At 49.5% G+C, this 21,359-nt stretch overlaps 5 protein-coding genes and 1 long non-coding RNA gene across 8 annotated transcripts; 4 read left to right on the forward strand and 2 right to left on the reverse strand.

Annotated features, from left to right (window-relative positions):
• The first annotated feature begins 2,807 nt into the window (after nt 1–2,807).
• Nucleotides 2,808–5,010, forward strand: LOC9640727. Of its 3 annotated transcripts, XM_024677071.1 has the most exons (13): nt 2,809–3,137; nt 3,237–3,339; nt 3,409–3,496; nt 3,555–3,704; nt 3,762–3,893; nt 3,940–4,069; nt 4,124–4,162; nt 4,208–4,282; nt 4,341–4,400; nt 4,454–4,518; nt 4,573–4,663; nt 4,721–4,772; nt 4,822–5,010. In XM_024677071.1, exons 1-13 carry the CDS (start codon nt 3,072–3,074, stop codon nt 4,827–4,829), a joined length of 1,059 nt encoding a protein of 352 aa, XP_024532839.1. In that variant the 5' UTR covers nt 2,809–3,071; the 3' UTR covers nt 4,830–5,010. The 3 variants fall into 3 exon arrangements, with proteins under 3 accessions (XP_024532837.1, XP_024532838.1, XP_024532839.1); XM_024677069.1 differs by having other exon boundaries at nt 2,808–3,137; nt 4,721–5,010; XM_024677070.1 differs by having other exon boundaries at nt 2,808–3,137; nt 3,243–3,339; nt 4,721–5,010.
• A 3,622-nt stretch (nt 5,011–8,632) lies between these two features.
• On the reverse strand, nt 8,633–9,228 carry LOC112346935. The gene is made up of 2 exons (XR_002992613.1): nt 8,967–9,228; nt 8,633–8,912 (listed from the first exon to the last, which is right to left on the reverse strand). It is a non-coding gene; the product is annotated as an uncharacterized LOC112346935 (long non-coding RNA).
• A 1,691-nt stretch (nt 9,229–10,919) lies between these two features.
• On the forward strand, nt 10,920–12,040 carry LOC9640728 (probable protein phosphatase 2C 60). Its single transcript, XM_002971830.2, has one exon. It carries the CDS (start codon nt 10,928–10,930, stop codon nt 11,987–11,989), a length of 1,062 nt encoding a protein of 353 aa, XP_002971876.2. The 5' UTR covers nt 10,920–10,927; the 3' UTR covers nt 11,990–12,040.
• Nucleotides 12,041–12,194: 154 nt separating this feature from the next.
• Nucleotides 12,195–12,864, forward strand: LOC9640465 (protein LHCP TRANSLOCATION DEFECT). Its single transcript, XM_002971831.2, has 2 exons — nt 12,195–12,463; nt 12,550–12,864. The coding sequence occupies exons 1-2, from the start codon at nt 12,236–12,238 to the stop codon at nt 12,808–12,810; spliced, it is 489 nt and encodes a 162-aa protein (XP_002971877.1). The 5' UTR covers nt 12,195–12,235; the 3' UTR covers nt 12,811–12,864.
• A 4,421-nt stretch (nt 12,865–17,285) lies between these two features.
• Nucleotides 17,286–18,775, forward strand: LOC9640467 (RAP domain-containing protein, chloroplastic). The gene is made up of 2 exons (XM_024676995.1): nt 17,286–18,550; nt 18,604–18,775. The coding sequence occupies exon 1, from the start codon at nt 17,305–17,307 to the stop codon at nt 17,806–17,808; it is 504 nt and encodes a 167-aa protein (XP_024532763.1). The 5' UTR covers nt 17,286–17,304; the 3' UTR covers nt 17,809–18,550; nt 18,604–18,775.
• A 1,313-nt stretch (nt 18,776–20,088) lies between these two features.
• Nucleotides 20,089–21,327, reverse strand: LOC9640468 (peroxidase P7). Its single transcript, XM_002972039.3, has 3 exons — nt 20,977–21,327; nt 20,753–20,923; nt 20,089–20,692 (listed from the first exon to the last, which is right to left on the reverse strand). The coding sequence occupies exons 1-3, from the start codon at nt 21,223–21,225 to the stop codon at nt 20,150–20,152; spliced, it is 963 nt and encodes a 320-aa protein (XP_002972085.2). The 5' UTR covers nt 21,226–21,327; the 3' UTR covers nt 20,089–20,149.
• Between the last annotated feature and the right edge of the window lie 32 nt (nt 21,328–21,359).

A 21,359-nucleotide genomic window follows, 5' to 3' on the forward strand; every position in this document is an offset into this window, starting at 1 on the left:
ATGATATACTAGCTATTGAATTTTGTTGGATGGTCATTCCTATGTTTGCCAAATTATGATGATCTTGGTGGTTCCTATACTATAATACTAGTTTATCGGATGATAACTTATTTGGAATACATTTGTGTTCTCATCTAAGCTTTATTCACTGATAATTAAATCTCTAAGATATCATTGTTTATGACTTTGATATAGTCCCTATCTATTGATCTTTGAGTTTGGGCCAGTATAGGCAGACTGGCTTCGGCACTTCGTGTGCATGTTGAAATCTCTAGTCATGGGGTAGCTACTGTCGACTGGTCACATCACCCGCCTCTTTGTCGATGTTCCTTATTTTGTTGAAAGGGCGTGACCGTGTAAACAACTCTAACTGCCTGTTTACAGTAGTCTATCTAAACCTTACCGACGGGTTTGGTTTCTTTGCTCAGGAGGGTTGGGGCCTCTGGCTTCTCTCTCTATGTCCCTGCGGGCAGGGCGTATCACACTTTTGTAGCTGGGTGACACCTAGAGCAGCAAGGGTGGCTGACTCCGTTGGTCATTTCCTTGTCGGTGACGGCCGGAAGGTGTCTGAGCTGGTAGCGCATCCGCGTTAAACAAAGAGGTTGCTCCCTAACTCATTTAAGTTGATGCATTTCTCACATAGTGTGAGTACCGTGAACTTTTTCGAGAGTTGTTTCCTTGGCGGTATTCTGGACTGGAGTATGCATCGACGAGGACGTCGATCTTCCCCAAGGGGGGGAGAGTGTCGCGAATGTGACTTCGGGTATCGAAAGTTATCTGTCGACCAGTCCTTACGGACACTCTTTCCTTACTGCCACGATGGCAGGAGGTCGGTATTGCTGGACCCTTTATCAGCCCCTCTTGTTCAAGTGTTAGTAAACTGGACTTAGCATCTGTACTTGGCCGGATGAGCATAAGGACGGAATTCCTAAGTGTCTATTTGGCCAAGCATACTTGGCCCGGCTTTTTAGTTCTCTTTTGCTCTGTCTTGCACTGGCTTGACAAGAACCCTCGCGCATTGAGATTGGTCCCTCAATATCGCTACATGATAGCTTACCGTGTCTGCCAAACACCCTCGCTATCATGCCCTTTGTGTTAGTCTCATTTTGGTCCCAAATGCTATTTATGGAAAGTGTCCAGATTTGCTTATTTGGCATATTTACGGAATGTAGAGATTGGCCTGAACACAATGGTGTTCGTCCCATGTCCAAATTCGCAATCTAAGGACATTCCATATTTAGTAAGTTTCGAGTTTGTCCCAGAGACTAACTCCTGATACTAAGGGAGGCTTGGGGTGAAAGCCCAAAGCGTGTGTTCCTCAAGGGGGGGGGGGCCTATGGGGGGTTCCAAATGTATAGTAGGGATAGTGGGTAGGTCGGGCATGGCCGACCAACCTGAGGCATAGTCTAGCTCCCGCTTGCATGCCTGTCCTTGTTCTGCGTCCGGCTTGGGTCTAAGCCCAAGTTCCATTCCATGCTAACTGGTGGAGTACCCATGTCCTCACGTTAGACCACCGGTATGCCGAAATAGCGCCAGACTCCGTTTGGCTCCGTTTTGTGTGCTGGTCCTGGCATTGGGATGCTGGTTGCTTCAGGACTGTTCCAAGTCGCTCCAGGCCCCTGTCCCTTCGCTCCTTGGGCTTTATGCTCGGGAGTTGCTCCGTGGTCCGGTTCCATCACTCCTTGGCTCCACGCTTGGGAGTTTGGCACCGTTCCTTCGTTCAGTGGCCCAAGGCCCTAAACCTCGGGTTCCTATGGACACGTGGCATGGACACGTGGCATGTGACACGTGGCATTTGTCACGTGGCACAAAGAGGGTTTAGATTCCGCTTCGTGGTGTTATCCTATGGTAAATCACCATAGGATAAAGGGTCAAAACCACGTGCGCTACATTTTTGACAAGAAATTAAAAATAGTAAAGTTATTAAATCTCTTGAAGCTGACAACAATTCAAGAGGCAACACACACACACACACACACAGATTGTAGCAACTAGATTGTAGCAAATTATGGCTTTGGGCTACATTAATACTCATCCCTACTTCCCTTTATATTTTCTTATTCCTCATACTAACTCATGGTTTTGATTTAAACACTAGGTGTCTTTGTAATTGCATTTTTTGATGGATTATAAATTTAGTGATAGCTTGCAAACAATCCCTCTCAATAGCTTTCTTAATAGAATTTTAGATATTAATATTAAATGTTGTATAAACGAGTTTAAAGACAAAAGATCACAAGCATCGGATTAAAGAATATTTTAGAACATACTTGGATACTTCAGGTATATTCTTTATACTCTACAAGTTTTCTAATAAACACTAATTTAGTTAACTCTAAATTTTTGGTTTGCTTAAGCAAACCTGTAGGTAATGGATGCTTGAATATTCAAGGATATTCTACCATCGAACGCCTATTATTTATTTAGATTAATCCTGTATTTATAATCACTAGTTTATTTTACCATATTCAAAAAGATTATTCTTGTGTTTATAAATTATAATTTTTTAAATAATTTTTGATATATTAGATTATTAAATAGAAATAACATTACCATTAAGTAAACTAAGTGTTGCTTCATAAAATTGTTTTTTATAACTTTTTTATAGTAAATATATATAAATGTCCACTTTTGGATTCTGGTGTAATGTGTTGATTACTATATCTGCACATTATCACATTTTTCGCACTTAATAAAATCTAAATATATGTAAGAAGAAACAATTATATAACTTTTTGTACTGAAAGCACACTAATGGAGAAAATCACACTGATCTTCTTTTTGGAGAAACTCTTGCACTAAAGGGTATGAGCCAAGGTTATCATAAGCTGACATACATTTGAAATGCAATGAGTCAAGTTTTACAATCTAGTTTTGGCCGTGATCGCGCGAGCCCTATGCCTGTCCAACGCCGCGGATTGCCGCCGCCGGGGCTGCTGGTGTGGATTGACGCCCTGGCGATAGATTCTACACTGCTGCTGTTGCTGTTGGACGCGAGCTGAGATCGCAATGCGGATGAATTGGTCACCAGCAGCCCTAGACGAAGAACCCTAAAAATGCAGTGGTGAGCCATGGCGCTATCTGGATTGGCTTCGCCGCTGCCGAGATTCCACCGGAGCAGGAGCCCATACATCGAGGTACTCACTCCTCGCATTCTTCCTTGCGCGCGCATTCTTTTTGTTCGTTCTTCCACGCCTGTAGTTTGTTGCTTGTCCTCATTAGTTTAGCCTTTCTAGCTCCAGAGCTCTCGTCAGTTCTTCCATCACTTCCTGGACGTGAGGTCTACGAGGGCGAGACTTCCTCGATTGGGACACCAACAGCACAGGCTCCAGGTTCTCGGTATGCATGCCTTCTTCGTAGAAAACATTTCATTTGTGTATGAGTTTCTTACATTTTCGTCCCTGGCAGCTGCTGTGGATCCTGAGCTCCATACTGTTCTTGAGTTAGCTAGCGATGTGGAGCTTTCTGAGCTCTCGAGCATTCTCTATGGCAAGAGGTACGAATCTAGAAACGCTCTTTTCGGAGGGAGCTGACTAGCTTGAAAAAAATCACAGCTTCTTTAGTCCTGTCTTTAAGTCCGTAGCACAGGGCGATGGCTCTAGTCCTCGGCATTCCGAGGACGGGGAAGAAAAACGAGATGATTTACTGGAACGGTTGGAATCGAGGCTTTTGTTTCTAGCCGCGGATGCCAAATCTACTGTGACGTAAGTGCATTGCTTTGGAGCAAGTGTTTCTTTTTTAATTGTTGTACTACCGTTTAGTGGTCGGAGGCCCAGATACAGGGACGTTCTTTTACAAGTTCGACAGAAACTCAAAATCCCGTGCTCCCTAAAACTTCCTACGGAGGACTTAGAAGCCGAGATATTTCTTTTCCTCCTCCAACAATCTTCAAGGCAAGCAATGATGCTATTCTTGCCGCTCTTGACTTTTTTTTTCCAGTCCATCGGAGCCTCTGAGGATTGATGATGATCCGAGTGACGCTGAAACTTCCCAGTCTGGGTCATGGCGCAAAAATCTCGCGGCAGCTCTCAAACTTGGGGGCCGTGAGCTCGTGTCCGCCGTGTTTAAAGTTTGTGTTTTTCCTTTCTTGGATTATCTGTCTAACCTTACGCCAACGCGACAGGGTGGAAGCGCTCTCACAATGTCCACGCTCCAAAGATTGGTATGATCCTGTGATGTTTTCGGATATAAATTAGCCTGTCTTCAGGTGGCGAAGGAGCTTTCTGGAAAAATGCTGATGGAAGCTGCTCGTTACCAACTTGCTAGAGAGGCTCTAAAAAAGGTACTGTAATCGACCATGATTTCGTGGTAGTGTTCTTAAATAGTCGCAGCTCTTGTAGGGTGGTCAGCTGGTTGCTACAAAACTCGAGTCTCGCGTGACAATGCTTGCAGCAAGACAGGTAACTCACCACAGCTTCTAACAAAGCTAGGAAGTGTTTACATTGTTTTGCAGTTACTTGCTGGGGCCGCTGCGAGATACATCACCATTCGGAGCACTATGATGCTGCTTGGGCCCATGTAAGATGAGATGTTTAGCGCTTCCATTCTCATGTGAAATCTATGTTTTTGCAGTTTATGGGGAACGTTTATAGCTGATGTTGTAGTGACCGCTCTGGGACCGGATTACCTTCGTGTGGTCCGGGCAATCTATGCACTAGCGCAGGTAAATACGTTTCTTAACTTGATAGAGCTTGCTAAATGCAGATACACTGGAACTTAGATACGTCTGACGAGAACTTATGGATGGAAGCGAGGATCTCTTCTATGTCAAGGTACTCTAAAAGTTTTCTAAAAGTACTTAAGCTGCTATCGATTTCCCAGGTGATTAAAGATGGAGGAACCTCTCTGAGTTGCCGGTGTACAGAGATAGTTGGAAGCTTGTATAACTTGAATGCGTTTTTTTATTCCTTGTTCTTGTTACTAAAGTAGAGACGTTGTGAAGTTCTCGTGGTGATTTTTTCTATATGGTACTCTTGGAGTGAGTCTAATAAGCTAAATTCTATTAATGTATAGGAGTTTGCAATGGATCTGGGAGTGCCATGAGTCCTGTTTATTGAGGCCATATGTCACCAGCATTGCTTGGCAAGCATCAGGAATCCAGTAGATTACATTCTTGTGAATGTTTATGGAAGCTGTGAAGAAACGTTCTGGAGAGGTGTCCTCTGGTGCCCGGCTTATCATAACTGCGTCCTCCCCTCTTAGTCGAAGAGCTCAAACACGCCGGTGCTGCTCTGTCCAAGCAAGTACAGCTTGCCTTCCCAACCCATGAGCTTAAAGTTCCCTTAAAGTACTTCATTGACGTGGTGGAGTGAAAGGAACTCGCCATTGTCCGCGCGACCTCGCCTTTCTCTCCCATCCAAAGAATGGATGATGTTGTCACAAACCGGGGAAGAGGTTGTGACAAACTCCGCGAAATCCTCGTTGATATCCTCATGATGGTCGTGCTCTGTGACCAGCCACTCAGACTTCCATGAAACTACGCAACGGAAATACTACTCGATGATCCGTAAATGGCAGCCTTAAGATGTGCCACTGCTTGACCTTTTCTCCACAGCGGGGCAAGAATTCTGGATGGTGGAAGTGGGTTTCCCACCCAAAAGGCTCTCTCCCGGAGCTTCAACTGGAATCACTTACCCAGACCCAAATGAGCAAAATATGTAACAAGGATAGCTTATTCCAAACATCGTTCCTCTCGACGGCATGGTTTGTTGTAGTGGCAGTTCTGCGTTCAGTGACCTCAGATTCGTGAGAGGAAGATTTATTTGAACTGGCGATTGGCTGATACTATGCTTGCTATATGTATTTCTTTTTGTTAGTAAATTATATTCCAATCGGTCACATTCTTTTCATTTGTCCTGTTTGTTCTTAACACTTTGTTTTTGGATGTTACGTCCTGCATCCTGGATGACTTGGCTCCCTTGGCAATGAGTAGCAGGTGGGAGGCATCTGCAGTGAAAGAAAATAGAAGAAATTTTTTTAAAAAAAGAAAAAAAGAAAAAAAAGAAAGAAAAAAAAGAAAAGAGAATATTCTTTTTCTAATAGTAAATAGCTGGTCAATGTATCTATTTATCTATTTATATGCTATTTTAATAGTCTCATTTTGATTAATGGATGCAAGAATGCAATTTGGATTATCTTTGCAATGGAGATTTTTGTCAGTCTTTAGCCTTCTTTAGTTACATTAGCTTTCTTTGGCCAAATTGATTCCATTAAAGTCCTCCCCTTACTACATGCTCCTTCTCACTCACAATCTGATTTATTGTGGGAACAAGAATTTCTCAATCCAGACAGCTGTCCTATTTCATAAATGAGGTCAAGCTTCTCACAGTTTGATAAACTTTTGTTTTTCTATTCCCCAAGGATAATAAAAAATACCCCTCACCTCTATCAATATGAGTGTATGAAATATAGAAATAAAATGTAGAAATGTGTAACTTTAATTAGCCCTAAAACCATAAGTTATATACAAGAGTGAGTGGTTTGGATTGAAACCAATATAATAACTACCAAAATTCCATTATACTAATACTAATATATAACATCATAATTATACATTTAGACCTCATATTGGTATAACCCTCTAAAATACTATTGTGGTTTATAACTACCACATCATAACTTTATACATGGCATTCCAAGATGTAAGGGGATGGATGGTTATCCTTTGCAGGATCTCTTTTGCTGGTCTCTTGGGCTCAAAGCGCAGGCAAGAAAACCTCCTTACCCAGGCCCATTACAGAGATGCAGATTGGAAAGTGGAAAAAACTATTAAACAATTTAAACACTTTAAAGGTAAAATGAATGTGATGTAGTAATAACTATCTAAAAGGTAACAAAATAAAGTCACAAATTACATTTCCTCTGGTTAGGGCTGGTGATGGAGCATGTAGATATCCTTTTGAGGCTTCCTGGGCCGAGTCTGTTGAGAGCAAGAGCTGTTTGCAAGGCGTGGAAAGAAATAATTGACTCTCCATGGTTTTCAGTCCGCTACAGGGATCCATCGCCCTACATCTTATTGCCAGCATCAAAAGAAGAGGGCTGGCCTTTCTGTAACATATGCCACTTGGGTCTGGGTAAGTGGTTCCAGCTGGAATTTCCATCCAAATTTATCCAGGCGGTCTCCCAGTCTGGGCTGGTGCTGGTCCGGGAAGGCAGAGGCTTTTGGGTGGGGAACCCATTCTTCAATAAGTGGAAAGCACATGGATTAGAACTGCCATATGCAAAGTTTGATCCAGAGATTGCAACTCTAGTGGATCATGAACAGGGCTATCGAGTAGTATTTCGGGTGCGGAGATTCGTGCAAACGGCAGTCCTCTGCTCCTGGAAGTCAGAATGGCTGCTCTGTAACCACCTTGAGGAGGATCTCAAGAAGGATTTTGTGGAGTTTGTCACATCCTCCTCCACTGTTTGTGACAACATCATCCATTCCATTGGATCCAAAAGCAAGGTGGCACTGCTGAGTTATTGTGCAGACAATGGCGAGGTTCTTTCACTCCGTTACTTGAAGCTGGGGTCTGAAGTACTTGAAGGGTGTTTTAAGCTCTTTGGTAGGGATGGCAAGCTCTATTTGCTTGGAAAAAATGGCACTCACTTATTTGGACTCTTTGAAATAAGAGGTGAGAATGTAGTTCTGATAAGCCGGGCACCAAAAAGCATTTCTGCAAGATTCCCCTTTATAAAGTCTGCAAGCATCGACAACAATATTATCTACTGCATTTCTCATGTTAAGCAAGCGATGCTAGTGACTTATAACCTCAGTCAACAGGGTTCATGGCAAATGGTACCACTTCCAGAACCATTGCCTTCATGCATTGGAATCTTAAATATTGTAAAGTTTAGTTTAGATTTACCATTTGGCTTAGACTTGTGTAGTGCCTTCTGATTTTAAACGTGGACAAAAGCAACTCACTTTGAAGCCAATAATTAGCCAAGATCTAGCCAAGATTATTGCCAATTTAAGCTATGGAGCAAAGAGAGGCCAAGAACTCCAGCCCACTGAATCTAAGAAGAGCTAGGAAAACCAAGAGCAAGGTGAAGTCTACAACTTCTGAAGAGCTTGGAGCTTGAAGATTGCATACTGGAGTTTAAAGATTGTATGAAGCATAGAGCATGAAGCGTGGAACATCATCAGCAAAGCTCACAAACTTGCATTTTGCATCCATCAGTCTCATGCTTGGCAACATGCATGAGACTTGATCATGGTTACTGTTCTGATTCTGCACTCGTGTGTCCTTTATATTTACTACGGTGAAAGTTTGTTTGCAAGCGAATACACCAAAACGAGAGGAATTGCTACTATGAGCAGACGTAAGGCCTCCGCAAGAAACAAAACTCGATTCCATGCTTTAGGAATGTTTTTGTGTAAATAAACCATAAACATTGCTAAGCAATTCTAATATTACTTCCAGTAGAAAACTTGCTCTAGGACGAGCTCTCCACCAAAGCGGAGATCCACCCGAGAGTAGCCAAGGAAGTACTGCCGCCAAAAGGTTCTTCAAAGCTGTGGTCGAAGAAACAAAACGCTAAGAAAGCGCCACTCGAAGAACATGGAGCTCGGGAAGGACGTACGGAATAAAAAACAGAAAAATGAAAGGACGCATACCGAGAAACCGAGAAGCTTGAGCCTAGCAGCTTTCTGGATTGAGAAATTTTCATTCCTGCTATAAATCTCATCCAAGACTGGAAACGAAGCAAACAGGACAAGGAAAGAATGAGAGCGATAGCCTGGATCATCCTGTGGTCAATCCTGGCTCCCTTGGCATGAGAGCGATGAATAAATAGCAGCTGGAATTGTCTACGAAGACTATGGCACTTGGAAGGTTACAATTGCCGATGATGTAACAGGAAAAGAGTGTGTAAGCACACATACGCTGAAAGGCATGTCATGAACCTATCAACAGTTTGGTTGGGGCCTGCTCAAAGCCGACAGTTAAAGAGTTTTTCATATGCAAAGAGTAAGCGTATACCAAAGGGCAATGAAAGCTTCGAAGCTGCTACGTTGGCCTGTTCGAAAGCGTTATAAGAAACTAAACCAAAGGAGCAAGCATACATGACGAGGGAGAACAAACCAGCTGTCCACAAAAAATAGAAAGACCAATCTTCTAGAGTATAGATCTCGCATTCGATCCCCTCTCTCTCTCTTCAAAGCACGAAGCATTCGGGGGAGAAGGTTACAAATGGGGCCACGATATCAAGGAAGAAAGAATGATACCTGAGCTCTCAAGCTCGCCATAGCCCTTCCGCGACCTAAAAACTAATGCGAGGAAGAATGTTAAATATCAAATCTAAAAACACTCTATCCAATAAAGCGGTACTCTTAAAGATGAAATCTAAAACAGTCTATCCAACAAAGGGCTCGCGTCCTTGTCGTAGCGTCCAGCCGCCTCCTTGACTGCTGTCTCAAACTCCCTCCATATTTCTCGCTCCTCTACACTCAAACGTTTTTTTAGCCGTTCTTTTCCTAGAGATTCCCTACCTCGCGGTGGAGATATTGGAGGTCCGCTGCTATCGCCTGGGCGGGCACAATCGCCTTGAACGCGCCGGCATCTCGAAGATCCATGTCCAAAGGAGAGCAGAACCCGAAATCCAGGATCCATATGCTCCTCCCGGAGAGATGCAGCTGGACGTCGCGGAATCTCCAGCCCTCTCCAAACACGACGCGAGCAAACAGCTCCCCGACGCTCCGAGCGACGCTGCTGGCTTCCAGGTGTGGAAAACTCCTGCACATCACAACGCACACACAATTAGGCGATAGCAGCGGACCTCCAATATCTCCAGAACTATCTCCCGCGAGGCAGGGAATCTCTAGGAAAAGAACGGCTAAAAAAGCGTCGTGTTTGGAGAGGGCTGGAGATTCCGCGACGTCCAGCTGCATCTCTCCGGGAGGAGCATATGGATCCTGGATTTCGGGTTCTGCTCTCCTTTGGACATGGATCTTCGAGATGCCGGCGCGTTCAAGGCGATTGTGCCCGCCCAGGCGATAGCAGCGGACCTCCAATATCTCCACGGCGGAGTTTGTCGCGCTCATGCTCCGTGAACGTGTAGAGCCAAGCCCGGTCCCCAAGATCGTCACTGTCGGATCTTGTAGGTCCTCTGGAAGAGGGACTCCGCCGCCTCCTCCTCGATGGGTGGCAACCTCTGCATGACAATGACGGGAGCGTTAATGCGCTTGAGATGCTTGAGCACGAGAGGCCTTATCTCTTCGTCCACGCGCTGGAGCAGTGCCTGTCCGTTTGGGGCGAAGGCGATCACCTCCGGCACGCGAAGCGACGAACCGATCTCCTTGCAAGCCCTGGCAACAGCCCTCTGCGCCTCCACCTCTCTTGATCGCGTCGTACGGGATGTCTTTCCGCTTGGCAACTTTGATGGCGATCTCTCCCTCGCATATCACCAGCCCCTGCATTCCTCCATCCCAACTCGTTGCCGGTTCCTGCTTGACCGCGCTCGTGCCCGCTCCGACTTGCCGGCGCTCCACTAGGTTTCCTCCGCCGTGCTTGCCGCGATCCTTGCCGCCGCCAGTCGCCGCCACCTTGCCGCGCTCGTCCGTGCCAGGATCGCGATCGGCCGCTCCACCTTGGCGTGCCGCTCTGCCACCGTGATCCCGACGCTTGGGCTGCCCTGGCGCCATAGAGCTCTTCACCTCGCCCTAAACAAACACACTGGATGGCCTCACACTGGATGGGACCTTTATACCGTGGTTCGCGGGATCAACATCTCTGCCGTCGAAACGGACGGCTGCGATTACCTTCCATAGAGAATCTGTAGTGTTACCTTTACGCTACTTTATACTAATCATCATCTCTGCCGTCGAAACGGACGGCTGCGACCAATACATGTTACCTACTTGATTAAAAGGTTATTAACGCACGTAGCGATCTTGCCTTTTAAAATTCAATCACAGTGAAACGTTTTAGGGTATCAAGTAGCGATGAAGAAGGCGCAGAAGGGCAAGAAGGCACCGCCACCTTGTCCAGCAGCAGCGGCACCATCGCCCAGCCCGCTGGACATGTTCAAGGACTGGAAGAGCGATCGCGTCCACAAGGTAGTCATGGAGAACTCTAGGATCAGGGTGGGAGCAGTGGCGACTCAAGGTCCCAGGCCCAAAATGGAGGACGCCTACGCCTGCGTCCCCGACCTGGACGCCTCCTCCTCCTTCGTCGCCCTCTACGACGGCCACGGCGGCTGCGCGGCAGCGCGCTACTGCGCCGAGCACCTCCACCGGCGCCTCGTCTCCGACCCACACTACAAGAAGCGCGAGTTTGGCCGCGGCCTCCGGGAGGTGTTCGCGAAGATGGACAGGGTCATGCAGAGCCCGGCCGGCGCGGAGGAGCTCCGCAAGCTCGCGGAGGAGAACAAGGAGGTGGAGGGCGCTGGCAATTGCGGCACTACCGCGGCTGCCGTTTTGATCCTGGACGACAGGCTCTTCGTGGCGCATGTCGGGGACAGCCACTGCACGCTGTGGCGGGGAAACGAGGCCGTGGCGGTGACGAGGGATCACAAGCCCGAGACGATGCCCGGGGACTGCGAGAGGGCGGTCAGGGCCGGGGCGACGGTGGTGAAGAACAAGTGGCTCGAGATTGGCAGCGTGAACTCTCGTGGCGAGAAGGGCCAGTTTGGGCTGCAAATGACGCGGGCCTTGGGTGATTTCATGTGGAAGAGCAACGCGGAGCTGGAGCCCGAGGAGCAGGCCGTGGTGGCTGTTCCCGAGGTTGTGGAGATTGATCTCCGCGATGGTGGATGCGAGTTCCTGGTGCTGGCGTCGGACGGGGTGCCGCGGGAGTGCGTGGAGAGCATCTGTCCCAGCGTGCATGACTGGCTGCTCGAGGAGGAGGAGCACCGGGGGAGGCATGGAGGTGGTGGAGCGTACCAGTACCAGCAGGGGAGCATGGAGCTCGCCTTTTTTTGCGACAGGATGCAGAGCATGAGCTTGGAGGTTGACAACAAGACTGTGGTTCTCGTCCACCTCAAGCGCTTCAAGCCCCTGGCTTGAGGATTCTAGAGCTGTTATTAGGTGTTGCAATCTATAACAAATTTTAACATATATCCTGGAATCTATGTTTGGTGAAACTTGAAAGTCTAGAACCTTAGACATCTAGACTTCCAGAATCGCAAGGTTCTAGATTTTCAACTTTCACTATGTAGGATAAAATGAGGCAATATATGTTTTAACTTGCATGGATCTTTAGCTGGTAAGAATCATGTTTTAGGATAGTCTAAAGCTTTTGGAACCGAGGCCATGGCGGCGTGCATCCAAGCGTTGGCAATTAGAGCAACGCTTCCATCTACGTTTCTGGGTACGTCGCAGGTGTCATGGAGGCGGCAACAGCGCCTGGTTCTCGCCAATCCATCCAGCTCCCGGGTCTCGGCGTGGTTTAAATTCGGGAACCGGGGATTGGATTCGCAAGGAGCTGGAATCTATGGCAGCCAGAAGAGGGACGATTTCAACAAGGACGACGTCGAACAGGTCAGAGATTTTCCTGGAATGTTTGTTCTCATGGTTCTTTCTCTCTCTCTCTTTTTTTTCTTGGTTTTGATCCTCTCTTTGAGCAGTACTTCAACTACATGGGAATGCTGGCGACCGAGGGATCCTACGATAAGATGGACGCGCTGCTCAACGAGGGTCTCCATCCGGTGGACATTCTATTGCTCATGGCTTCTTCCGAGGGAGATAAGCCCAAAATCGAGGAGCTTCTTCGCGCTGGAGCTAGCTACACGGTGAAAGACGGCGAGGGAAGAACAGCATTGGACAGGGCTAAAGACGACGAGATCAGAGATCTCATCCAGAACTTCCAGACCGTCCCTTCCCCGTGAAAATCTGTCCATCGTATAGGATCAATCCAAGTTTCCCTCCAAGGTTTTGTTGGATGCGATGGGTCACACAATGGCGATCTTCTTCGTCGTCGAGTTATGGGCGACGCTCGATCCATTCCTCCTCGCTGCTTGGTGGGCGGTTTTCTTTCCCTCTGGGCAGCGATCAGCAGCGCCTCCAGGCCCAATTCGCCTCACAGCTCCAGGCATGCCGAGATCTGGCCACCGCGCGGCGGCTCCACGCCCGGATCCTCGCCACCGCTCTTCGATCCGACACCTTCACCGCGAATCTCCTCGTCCAGATGTACGGACGATGTGGCTGCCCGGAGACCGCACGCCAGACGTTCGATGGCATTCTCGCAAGGAACTCCTTCTCCTGGAACATACTCATGGCGGCAAATGCCCACAATGGGCATCTTGAGAACGCGAAGAGCGTCTTTGACAAGATGCCGGAGCGCGACGTGGTGACATGGACGGCTATGATGGCGTCATTTGCCGAGAGGGAAGATCTCTTTCGTCCAAAACAGTTGTTTGATTCCATGCCGGAAAGGAATGTGGTGTCCTGGAACGTCCTCGTTGGAGCATATGCGCAGCAAGAACAACTTGAGTCTAGCAAAGGAGCTTTCTTTCGAATGCCCTGCCACAGCATCGTTTCCTGGAACTCTAAGCTTACAGCTTACGCGCAAGGGCAGCAAATCGATCGCGCAAGCGAGTTCTTTGAATCGATGCCACAGCGCGACGCGATTTCCTGGAACATCGCAATCTCAACACTTTCCCAAACAGGAGATTTGGTAAAAGCAAAGAAGCTGCTTGATTTGATGCCGGCGGTGGGGATCGTGTGCTGGACGGCAATGGTGGTGGCAAACGGGCAGCTCTGTCAACTAGAAGAAGCGAAGAAAATCTTTGATTCTATGCCGGATCGTGATGATCTTGCTGGGACGGCTATGGTGACCGCATTTGCGCAGAATGGAGAAGTGGACTCTGCCAAGGCTGTGTTTGATGCGATGCCAGAGCACAGCGTCTACGCCTGGAATGCTCTCCTCGCGGCCTACGCTCTAAATTCCCGCCCGGGTCGCGCTATGGAGATCTTCGCAACCATGCCCGAGAAGGACGTGGTCTCTTGGAACGTCGTCCTCGCCATGCTCTCCCAGCGCGATCAAGACGGGCGCGGCAGCGCGATCCAGCTCTTTCAATCGATGTTGCTCGAGGGATTCCTCCCAAACGACGTCTCGCATCTCTGCGTGCTCATCGCTTGCAGCCGGGTTGGATCAATCCACGCCGGGCGCGACTGCTTCGCGGCGATGAGCTCGGATCACGGATCCACGCCTGAGCGCGTCCACTACTCGTGCATGGTCGATCTCCTGGCCCGCACGGGACAGGTCCTCCTCGCCCAAGATCTCATCGAGACGATGCCTTTCTTTCCCGACGACGTGGAGTGGCTGACGCTCACGGTGAGCGGAGCTCCCGCTGGACCGAGGCTCATGGATCTCCGGCCTGGCCGATCCGGTCCCTACGTAGTGCTCTCGAATTCCATGCTAGCGCCGTAAAGGATCTGTTGAGATCGATCCATCTGGGAAGTTTCGTGAGACGGAAGAAGTTCGTGAACACTGTGAACATCACAACGCGTTTTCTTGTTTCGGGTGCCATTCAAAGACTTGGGCAGGTCAATCTTAGCAACCCAGACGGGTTTCTCCTTGAATCACAGAGGGTTTCTCCAAGGTCATGGGAAGCATATGGTCACAAAGTGTGGGGAGAAGTTTTTTGTATTGTTCTTGGACAACGCACGCCAAATCTTTTTTTGTATTCTTCAACGCTCTTGTTCCCAAACCTTCAGTTTTTCTTCCATCACGCAGCTGCCAAATGCGACGAAGTGAACGAGGAGCAAACCCTAGCTGGTGTTTGAAATTTTAAAAACTTTGGCGCGAGACCCCCTGCCAATGCCGCCCTGCCACTTGGCGCAACACCCGTGGTGACTGTCTACCAACGCACATGTGGATAGACGCGAAGCTTTGCAGCAACAACAGTCTGGTGCCGTACGCACCAGCGTGGCGGTGGCTGTCACTCGTCTTCCCGTCCGTCGGGCTGTGGGCCACAAATAGTTTGGGCCACAGTGTGAAGCCGTCGTACACGCTTTAGCTAACTGGCATATATAATAAAACAGCTTGGCTTCATATTTTTGCTCGCTCTCTTGCATAGATAGGAAGAGAGGGGAGGATCGTTGCCCTAGAGGCGCTGGGCGATCGTCCGGGCGGGCGATCATCCGTTGCTATAGCTAGGACGAGCGCGCGAGCGATGGGATTTGGGAATAGCTACAAGGTTCTTTCTCCTCTCTCCTGGGAGACGACAGCCGCGAAGCAGGGGGGATCGCCGGGTAACGGCAGCAGCGGCAGCAGCGCCGCGCGATCCCAGAGAGTGGTGGATTTCGTGAAGAAATGGCTGCTCTGCGGCTGGAATCTCAACGCATCGGAGTATTCGCAGGTCGTGTCCCCAGGTAATCCTCTCAAGAGCAGCGGTGGCAGCGGTGGCGCTCCGGGGCGGGGGGCGGAGTGCTACGTGAGGCCGCCGCGTTGGAAGCAGTTCTTGCGGCGAGTGAGGGCGAGATCGAGGAAGGTCCGCGAGGGCTTGTGCTTCCACCCCCAGCAGCAGCCGCTCAACTATTGCAGCACCGATAGCTACGAGAGGAACTTCGATCGGGGGCGGGAGTTTTGGAGCGACGAGTTCGGCGCTCCGGACAGGAATCCGAGCCTTGCGGCTCCGCCAAGCTACGCGGCGGCGACGCTGCATCCCACGAGTTCTTCCACCCCGATCCTGTGGGAGGAGAAGCCGCTCCAGGATAGACTCCTGGCGGCTCCTCCCATTTGGCAGAGGAGGATGGTAGGCGATCACCTCACACCGATCGCCGTCGGCGCTGCTTAAAGGTTCTTTGTGATCTCTATCGTCTCTAGCTCCATCTCATTGATTCATGCGATCGATTCGTCAAGAGGATTCCACAAACTGCTGCTGATCGAGCTCAAGCCACCGAAAAAAACGATTTTTATCTCTTCCACTTAGTAGAGGAAAACGATCCACGGTCGATGGCAGCCTTGCAAAACTCCTTTTTTTGTGGCGGTGGTGGTGGTACCGATTATCATGTCCTCAATCAATGTCCTCTATATTATCAAAGTGGGCCTCTGCGAAATTGGAATAACCACACAAGAGAACAGATGTACATGTACCATGAAAAAAAGAGAGGGAGGAGCACAAATAAATATATACAAAATAATGTTCATCGAATCAAATCGTTCGTTGGTGTCTGTCTCGTCTCGCCAATCTCATCTCTCTCACACACTCAAACACACACACACAAAAAAGAGAGGAGCACGGTTGGATTGGATGATCCGTTCTTTCTTTCCAGCGCGGAGGATCACGTCGTCTTTCGCGGGGTCACATCCTTCCATTTGAATCGACTAAAATTCCCAAGATCCAGAGGACTTTGCGATGCAGCTAGTATGTAGCTCGCCCTTGATTTGTCTGCGCCTGGAAGTTGGAAGCATCTTCTTTTCGCCACAGCAAATGGTCAAAAAGTTTGCCCTGGACCAAAGCTGACCGTTGACATAGATCGGTACGGTCTCTGTGCCGCTGACCACGTACGGACGAGCCCAGGTTTACTTTACCCTTTCCAGCCCTAAATCGCCTGTCAGCAGGAAAAGGAATGGGCCGTCAGATGGTTTTAGGGTAGTGATTTCGTTCGTCGATCGTCTGAGATGATCAGCGCGCTCGTCAGCCTGTTGCTCGAGGGCATGATCTGGTGCTCCGCGTATGGCCTCGTCGGGGCGCTGGCCCTCTGCCCGCATGTACACTGGACATTGATTCTTCTCTTTGGATGATCGATTGCGAGGAATCCACCGGTGGATCGAATGATCGCGGTGATGTAGCGCTCAAATAAAAAATCGCCCATTCTTTCTGATTGATTGGCTCGTTTATCTAGCGAAAAAATCTTCTCGTGTTAGAGCCCTAAGTGCTCGCAGCGCGCTTCCATCGCTGCTCTGGCGGCAGGGCAGCGATCGCAGGTGAGGCGATTTCCCTGGTTGGCTGCGAATGCCTCGCGTCCGGCGCCAGTGAAGCCGGATTTCTTTGACGACGATGACGAGGAGGAGGAGGAGGAGGATCAGGGGCAGCGGCGCAAGGCGGGCGAGCTGGATTGGGCGACTAGAGCTCGGGAGCTTGTGATTCAGGATATGAGCTTCCGGAAGTTCACCGACGAGGATTTCCAGGGCCTACTGCCCCCGCATTTGCGAATCTCTAAGAAGAAGGCCAAGAAGAAGAAGAAGAAGACCAGGGCCAAGCAGGAAGGTGCCGAGGCTGCATTGCAGCTGGCGCAGCGCGATTAACACCAAAAAGAAGAAAGACAAGGACGATGATGCGAGCAGCCTCCAGGCTGTGAATGACACCACACCGGTCGATCCAAAGAAGCTCAAAGCGCTGGCCAAGAGGCTTAACGCTCACAGGGAGCGCTACATGAACATCGAGCAAAGCTACAGCGACAGCGAAGGTGACGAGGGCGAGGAGGAGCTCACGACCGAGTTGACAGTGGTTTATGAGGAGCGTCGAGAGGAAGGAGGTGGTGAAGAGTCGGATGATGGCGAGGAGCTTCCAGCGGCCTTGAAAGATCCAAGGCTGCTGGAAATTCGTCTCAACCAGGACTTGGTCGACTCGAGGGACGTGGAAGAAGTTTTGGAGACGATCGAGAGGGTCAAAGGAAGGTTTGGATTGAGCGCCATCAACGTCGCCACTGCTCTTCACAGGATCGCCAAGCATATGGTGACGCTGTCCATGTCCGAGAGAAGAAGGCTCAAGTACGCCAAGCAGTGTGACGTGTTGCTCGTTGCTTCGGCTATGGAGCTTCTTCCGGAATGCAACGCACAGGGCGTCTCCAACATTGCCTATCTCCAAGATTGGAGGCCACCTTCTTTACCGCGGAGAGATGGAGATAATCGCTCGAGCAGCACTGGCGAAGGTTGACGAGTTCAATCCCCAGAACATTGCCGGAGCCTTTGCTTCCCATGCAGCACAGCTCGCCCGCACTCTTTGAGAAGCTCATGGACGCTGCGAGCAGAGTTTCCAAGGAGTTTCGAGCACAGGAACTGGCCCAGCTTCTTTGGTCGTTCGGGTCCATGGCTCGGCCTCTGGATTCTTTCCTGGACTCATCGGCTTTTCAGCAAGAACAAGGTTCTCCAGAGCTCGGTGAAGAACAGTTCCAAGAGAATCTTTCTCCGGGAAGCTATCGATCGAGCAGCTCTCGAGCATCGTGTGGTCTTATGCTGTTCTCGGCCAACTCCAGGGTCCATTCTTCGCTCACGTTTGCAAGGAGATACGCGCGTTTGAGCAGCTGGAACAGCACAAGCATATACACAGCTATACCAGGTTGTGCTGGCCTCGAAGAGGGAAGGGAAGGATTTGCAGCTTGGCGGGATAGAGAAACGGGCTGCGGGTGCCTGGGAAAAGGAGAGAAGCTCTCGCAAGTCCACTTCCTTCTTGCAAAAGGATATTGAGAGGTTCTTGGTGTGCACTGGAAGGCAGTGGATCCTCGAGTACGTTGATGCGGATTACTCCCATGAAGGGCGGTAAAGTTGCGATCTAGGTTAACGGGCCATTCAAAAGGTTTTTTCTTTTTGTGATAGGAGAACTTCTGGGACACACTGTTTTGAAGCATAGATTGCTGGGGGCTGCTGGATGGAAGATTATCTCTGCTTCCTATGCTGCGGTGAATTTTTTTTTTCTTTGTTGTAGTGGAGAAAAATGTGTGTTTTGATACAGTGGGAGAACTTACAAGGAGAGTCGGAGCACGTTGACTTCCTACACAAGCTTCTGGCTCCTCACATCCGTCAAATAGAGCGAGTGAGCGAGCAGTGTGACCACTTTCACCTACCAGTTTCGAGCCAGAAGTAACTCGTGATTTATAAACCAGGAAATTTCCCACACCAGAAAAGCTAAGAACGCCTGGACCGGAATTCCATCGGGAATTACTGGAACCAGGTTTAGTTTCCTATCATAAAAGTTCTTGACGCCGATGTGACCTTTGAGAAACTTGGTCTTGTAGTATCGGCTCGTAATGTTGTTGCTGGCGCCTGCCACTAAATCCCGTCCTACCTCTGCTTGATTGGCTAGAGACACCCGGGAGACGAACTAGGCAAGGAGAGTGAGAAAACAACTGCGGCTGCCACCACTCCCAGGTGCTTTCAATCCATCCTTGAAAGTCGTGTTTCATGATCACAATATCAGGATCATAGAATATATATGCTGGAGAATAATCTACCCTCTGGGAGCAAGATCTTGGTGCTCCTGCTCCACGTACTCATCCCTTACTTGGTCAGGAGGTCCATCTGGCGAGTGAGGTACTGCGTGGAGCTCACAGACCTCTTGAGCATGGCGTGCATTCTCTTGTAGAGCTCGCCGTGGTGGAAGACCATTGCGTGCTCTCCCAGCACGTCCTTGAGCGATCGAGGGTGGCCAGACTCAAACAGCACCCCCTCGTTGTGCAGCACAAACTTGACGCCCTCCACGTCCGTGACCCGTGAGCAAGCTCGTCTTGAACACCGTCCCATACCTCTCCACAAAAAGATCATAATAAAGATCATATCAGAGCAACAAGATCATTGTATAGGTACTTCTTTCCCAAGACGTAAGGAGCCTTGGAGCGAGCAATCGTCACGTAAGGAATGAGCTCCCCAGTGAGAGGCCATCCCATGCTGAGCCTTTCCAGCTTCCGGAACCTCCATGGTCGCCAGTAAGCAAGTGCCACGAGCCTGAGCTCCGGCGATCCTTGCTACCTGCGCGGAAAGAGAGAGAGAGAGAGAGAGAGGACATTAGTTGGAAAAACTTTTGTGTCGCTATGTGCCAGACTTATTTACCCAGGTCGGTTGACCCACAAACTCGGTGGCTTTTCGATCTGTCGTGATGCTGTTGCTAGCACCTGCCGCCTCCAGAAGATTCCTTGTAATAGGGAAACAGATGACGATTTTGGGCCGGGAAATAATGATGGCGATTCGCTCGATTAGTTTGTATCTAGCAGCATCGCGGGGAACCAAATACAGACAAGAGCATCAAGAGCCGCGGCTGCGTAGCACGGGGTCGGGAGATGCATCGTGCGGCCTCCAAGACATCGCCAGCGCTCTCGTGGCCATGTACGCGAAACTGCAACCAATTTCCGCTTCGGTCCTTACGAGGAATTGACGCACGACACGAGCACGACGATGCCGGTTGCAAGGGAAGAGCTGCTCTACAAGCTCTTTGGCCAAATGATTCAAAGGAAGAGGTGAAACGAGATGTCGAATTATAAAGAATAGATGTACAGGAAACAAAACTAGCACGAGGCTCGAATTTCACCATGTCCTCCCGTGAGAGGCGAGAGCCTACCCATTTTGATCATGCCATTGGCGAAGGCAGTGAAAAATGCCTTCTGATTGTCCGCAAACTCCCTGACAAAGCCCGCCAGATCACTCTGCAACAGCTGCTGGTCTGAGAAGAGGAGCGACTGATTCGCTTGGACAGCTCGAAAGTACAAGTTGTCGAACGTGGTGGGGGAGGGATCCAAATTGTTCAATCTGTTTAGGGCTGTTGGAGGGCAAGTCTTCTCGAGTCGGGACTTGAGGGCCGGATCGATGCTATCCCCTGCGGTTCCGTTGAAGAGGCGGGCGCTGAATGTGGAGCACTGGGCCTGGCCGATGGAATGGCCTCCTGAGAGCGCTACGAGATCACGCTTGGAAAGGCCCCGCTTTTGGAAGCTCTCAATCAGCTGCGTTGCGGTGAGATTTGGGCTGGGAATGGCGTCCACCGCGGCAGCGACGCTCGCGGAGCTGGGATTGTCCCGTCGGCCAAACTCTACTGTCCATGACGGGCCACCAAGCTGCAAATTTCGAAAGAGAAGAAAGCATTTGTAACTCAAATCAATGGAGACCTCACTTACGGCTATGACGGATTCCCGGGCGCTCAGAGCAAGAATGTCCGCGCATGATACAGTTTCCGGGCATGAAGTCTCCACGGCGCGTTTGATATTGTTGATGATTTTGAGTCCCTTGGTGGAGCGTCCGTCTCCTCGCTCCTTCCCGACCTGGGGGAGCAGCGATCCGTCACAGCCCTGAGCGACAGCCAAATAAATGACAAACGAGGACTTATTATTAGAGTACTTACTTGAGCAAAGCAATCGCGGAAGTGGAGCTTGAGGATGGATGCAGAGGATCGGCTGTCATTGGCAACTTCAAAGCGAATCACGCTTCTAGCGATCTGGGGGAAGTCGGGGCAAGTATTAGCGTAGAAAGAAGTGGAGAGCTCCGAGGGCGTTGTTGGTGATTCCTGGTGAATTGCATAGCGCCGCAGCAGCGTTAACGCGAGGAGTAATGCTGCTGAGGTGAGTGGAGCTAGATATTTAAATTGCTGCATTGTGATCTTTCTTTCACGAGGGAGTGAAGGTGTGAAGAGAAGCTTGGCCTCTTGGCCCAGAACAAGAACAAGCTTCTCTGGATGGCTTTCAAGAAACAGCAAGAAAACTAGAACCCTAAACTAGACATTGGATT

This window comes from Selaginella moellendorffii, unplaced genomic scaffold (assembly GCF_000143415.4).
Source record: "Selaginella moellendorffii unplaced genomic scaffold, v1.0 SELMOscaffold_18, whole genome shotgun sequence".
NCBI classification, from domain to species: domain Eukaryota; kingdom Viridiplantae; phylum Streptophyta; class Lycopodiopsida; order Selaginellales; family Selaginellaceae; genus Selaginella; species Selaginella moellendorffii.

Bases quoted from the DNA above. Each gene is read 5' to 3' on its own strand.
- LOC9640727 (XM_024677069.1), top strand. From the start codon at position 3,072: ATGGCGCTATCTGGATTGGCTTCGCCGCTGCCGAGATTCCACCGGAGC. The intron at 3,894-3,939 runs GCAAGCAATGAT...TTTTTTTTCCAG, and splicing joins CTCCTCCAACAATCTTCAAG to TCCATCGGAGCCTCTGAGGA. The intron at 4,401-4,453 runs GTAACTCACCAC...ATTGTTTTGCAG, and splicing joins CAATGCTTGCAGCAAGACAG to TTACTTGCTGGGGCCGCTGC.
- LOC9640728 (XM_002971830.2), top strand. From the start codon at position 10,928: ATGAAGAAGGCGCAGAAGGGCAAGAAGGCACCGCCACCTTGTCCAGCA.
- LOC9640465 (XM_002971831.2), top strand. From the start codon at position 12,236: ATGGCGGCGTGCATCCAAGCGTTGGCAATTAGAGCAACGCTTCCATCT. The intron at 12,464-12,549 runs GTCAGAGATTTT...CTCTTTGAGCAG, and splicing joins ACAAGGACGACGTCGAACAG to TACTTCAACTACATGGGAAT.
- LOC9640467 (XM_024676995.1), top strand. From the start codon at position 17,305: ATGAACATCGAGCAAAGCTACAGCGACAGCGAAGGTGACGAGGGCGAG.
- LOC9640468 (XM_002972039.3), bottom strand. From the start codon at position 21,225: ATGCAGCAATTTAAATATCTAGCTCCACTCACCTCAGCAGCATTACTC. The intron at 20,924-20,976 runs GTAAGTACTCTA...GCTGTCGCTCAG, and splicing joins TCCGCGATTGCTTTGCTCAA to GGCTGTGACGGATCGCTGCT. The intron at 20,693-20,752 runs GTAAGTGAGGTC...CGAAATTTGCAG, and splicing joins CCCGGGAATCCGTCATAGCC to CTTGGTGGCCCGTCATGGAC.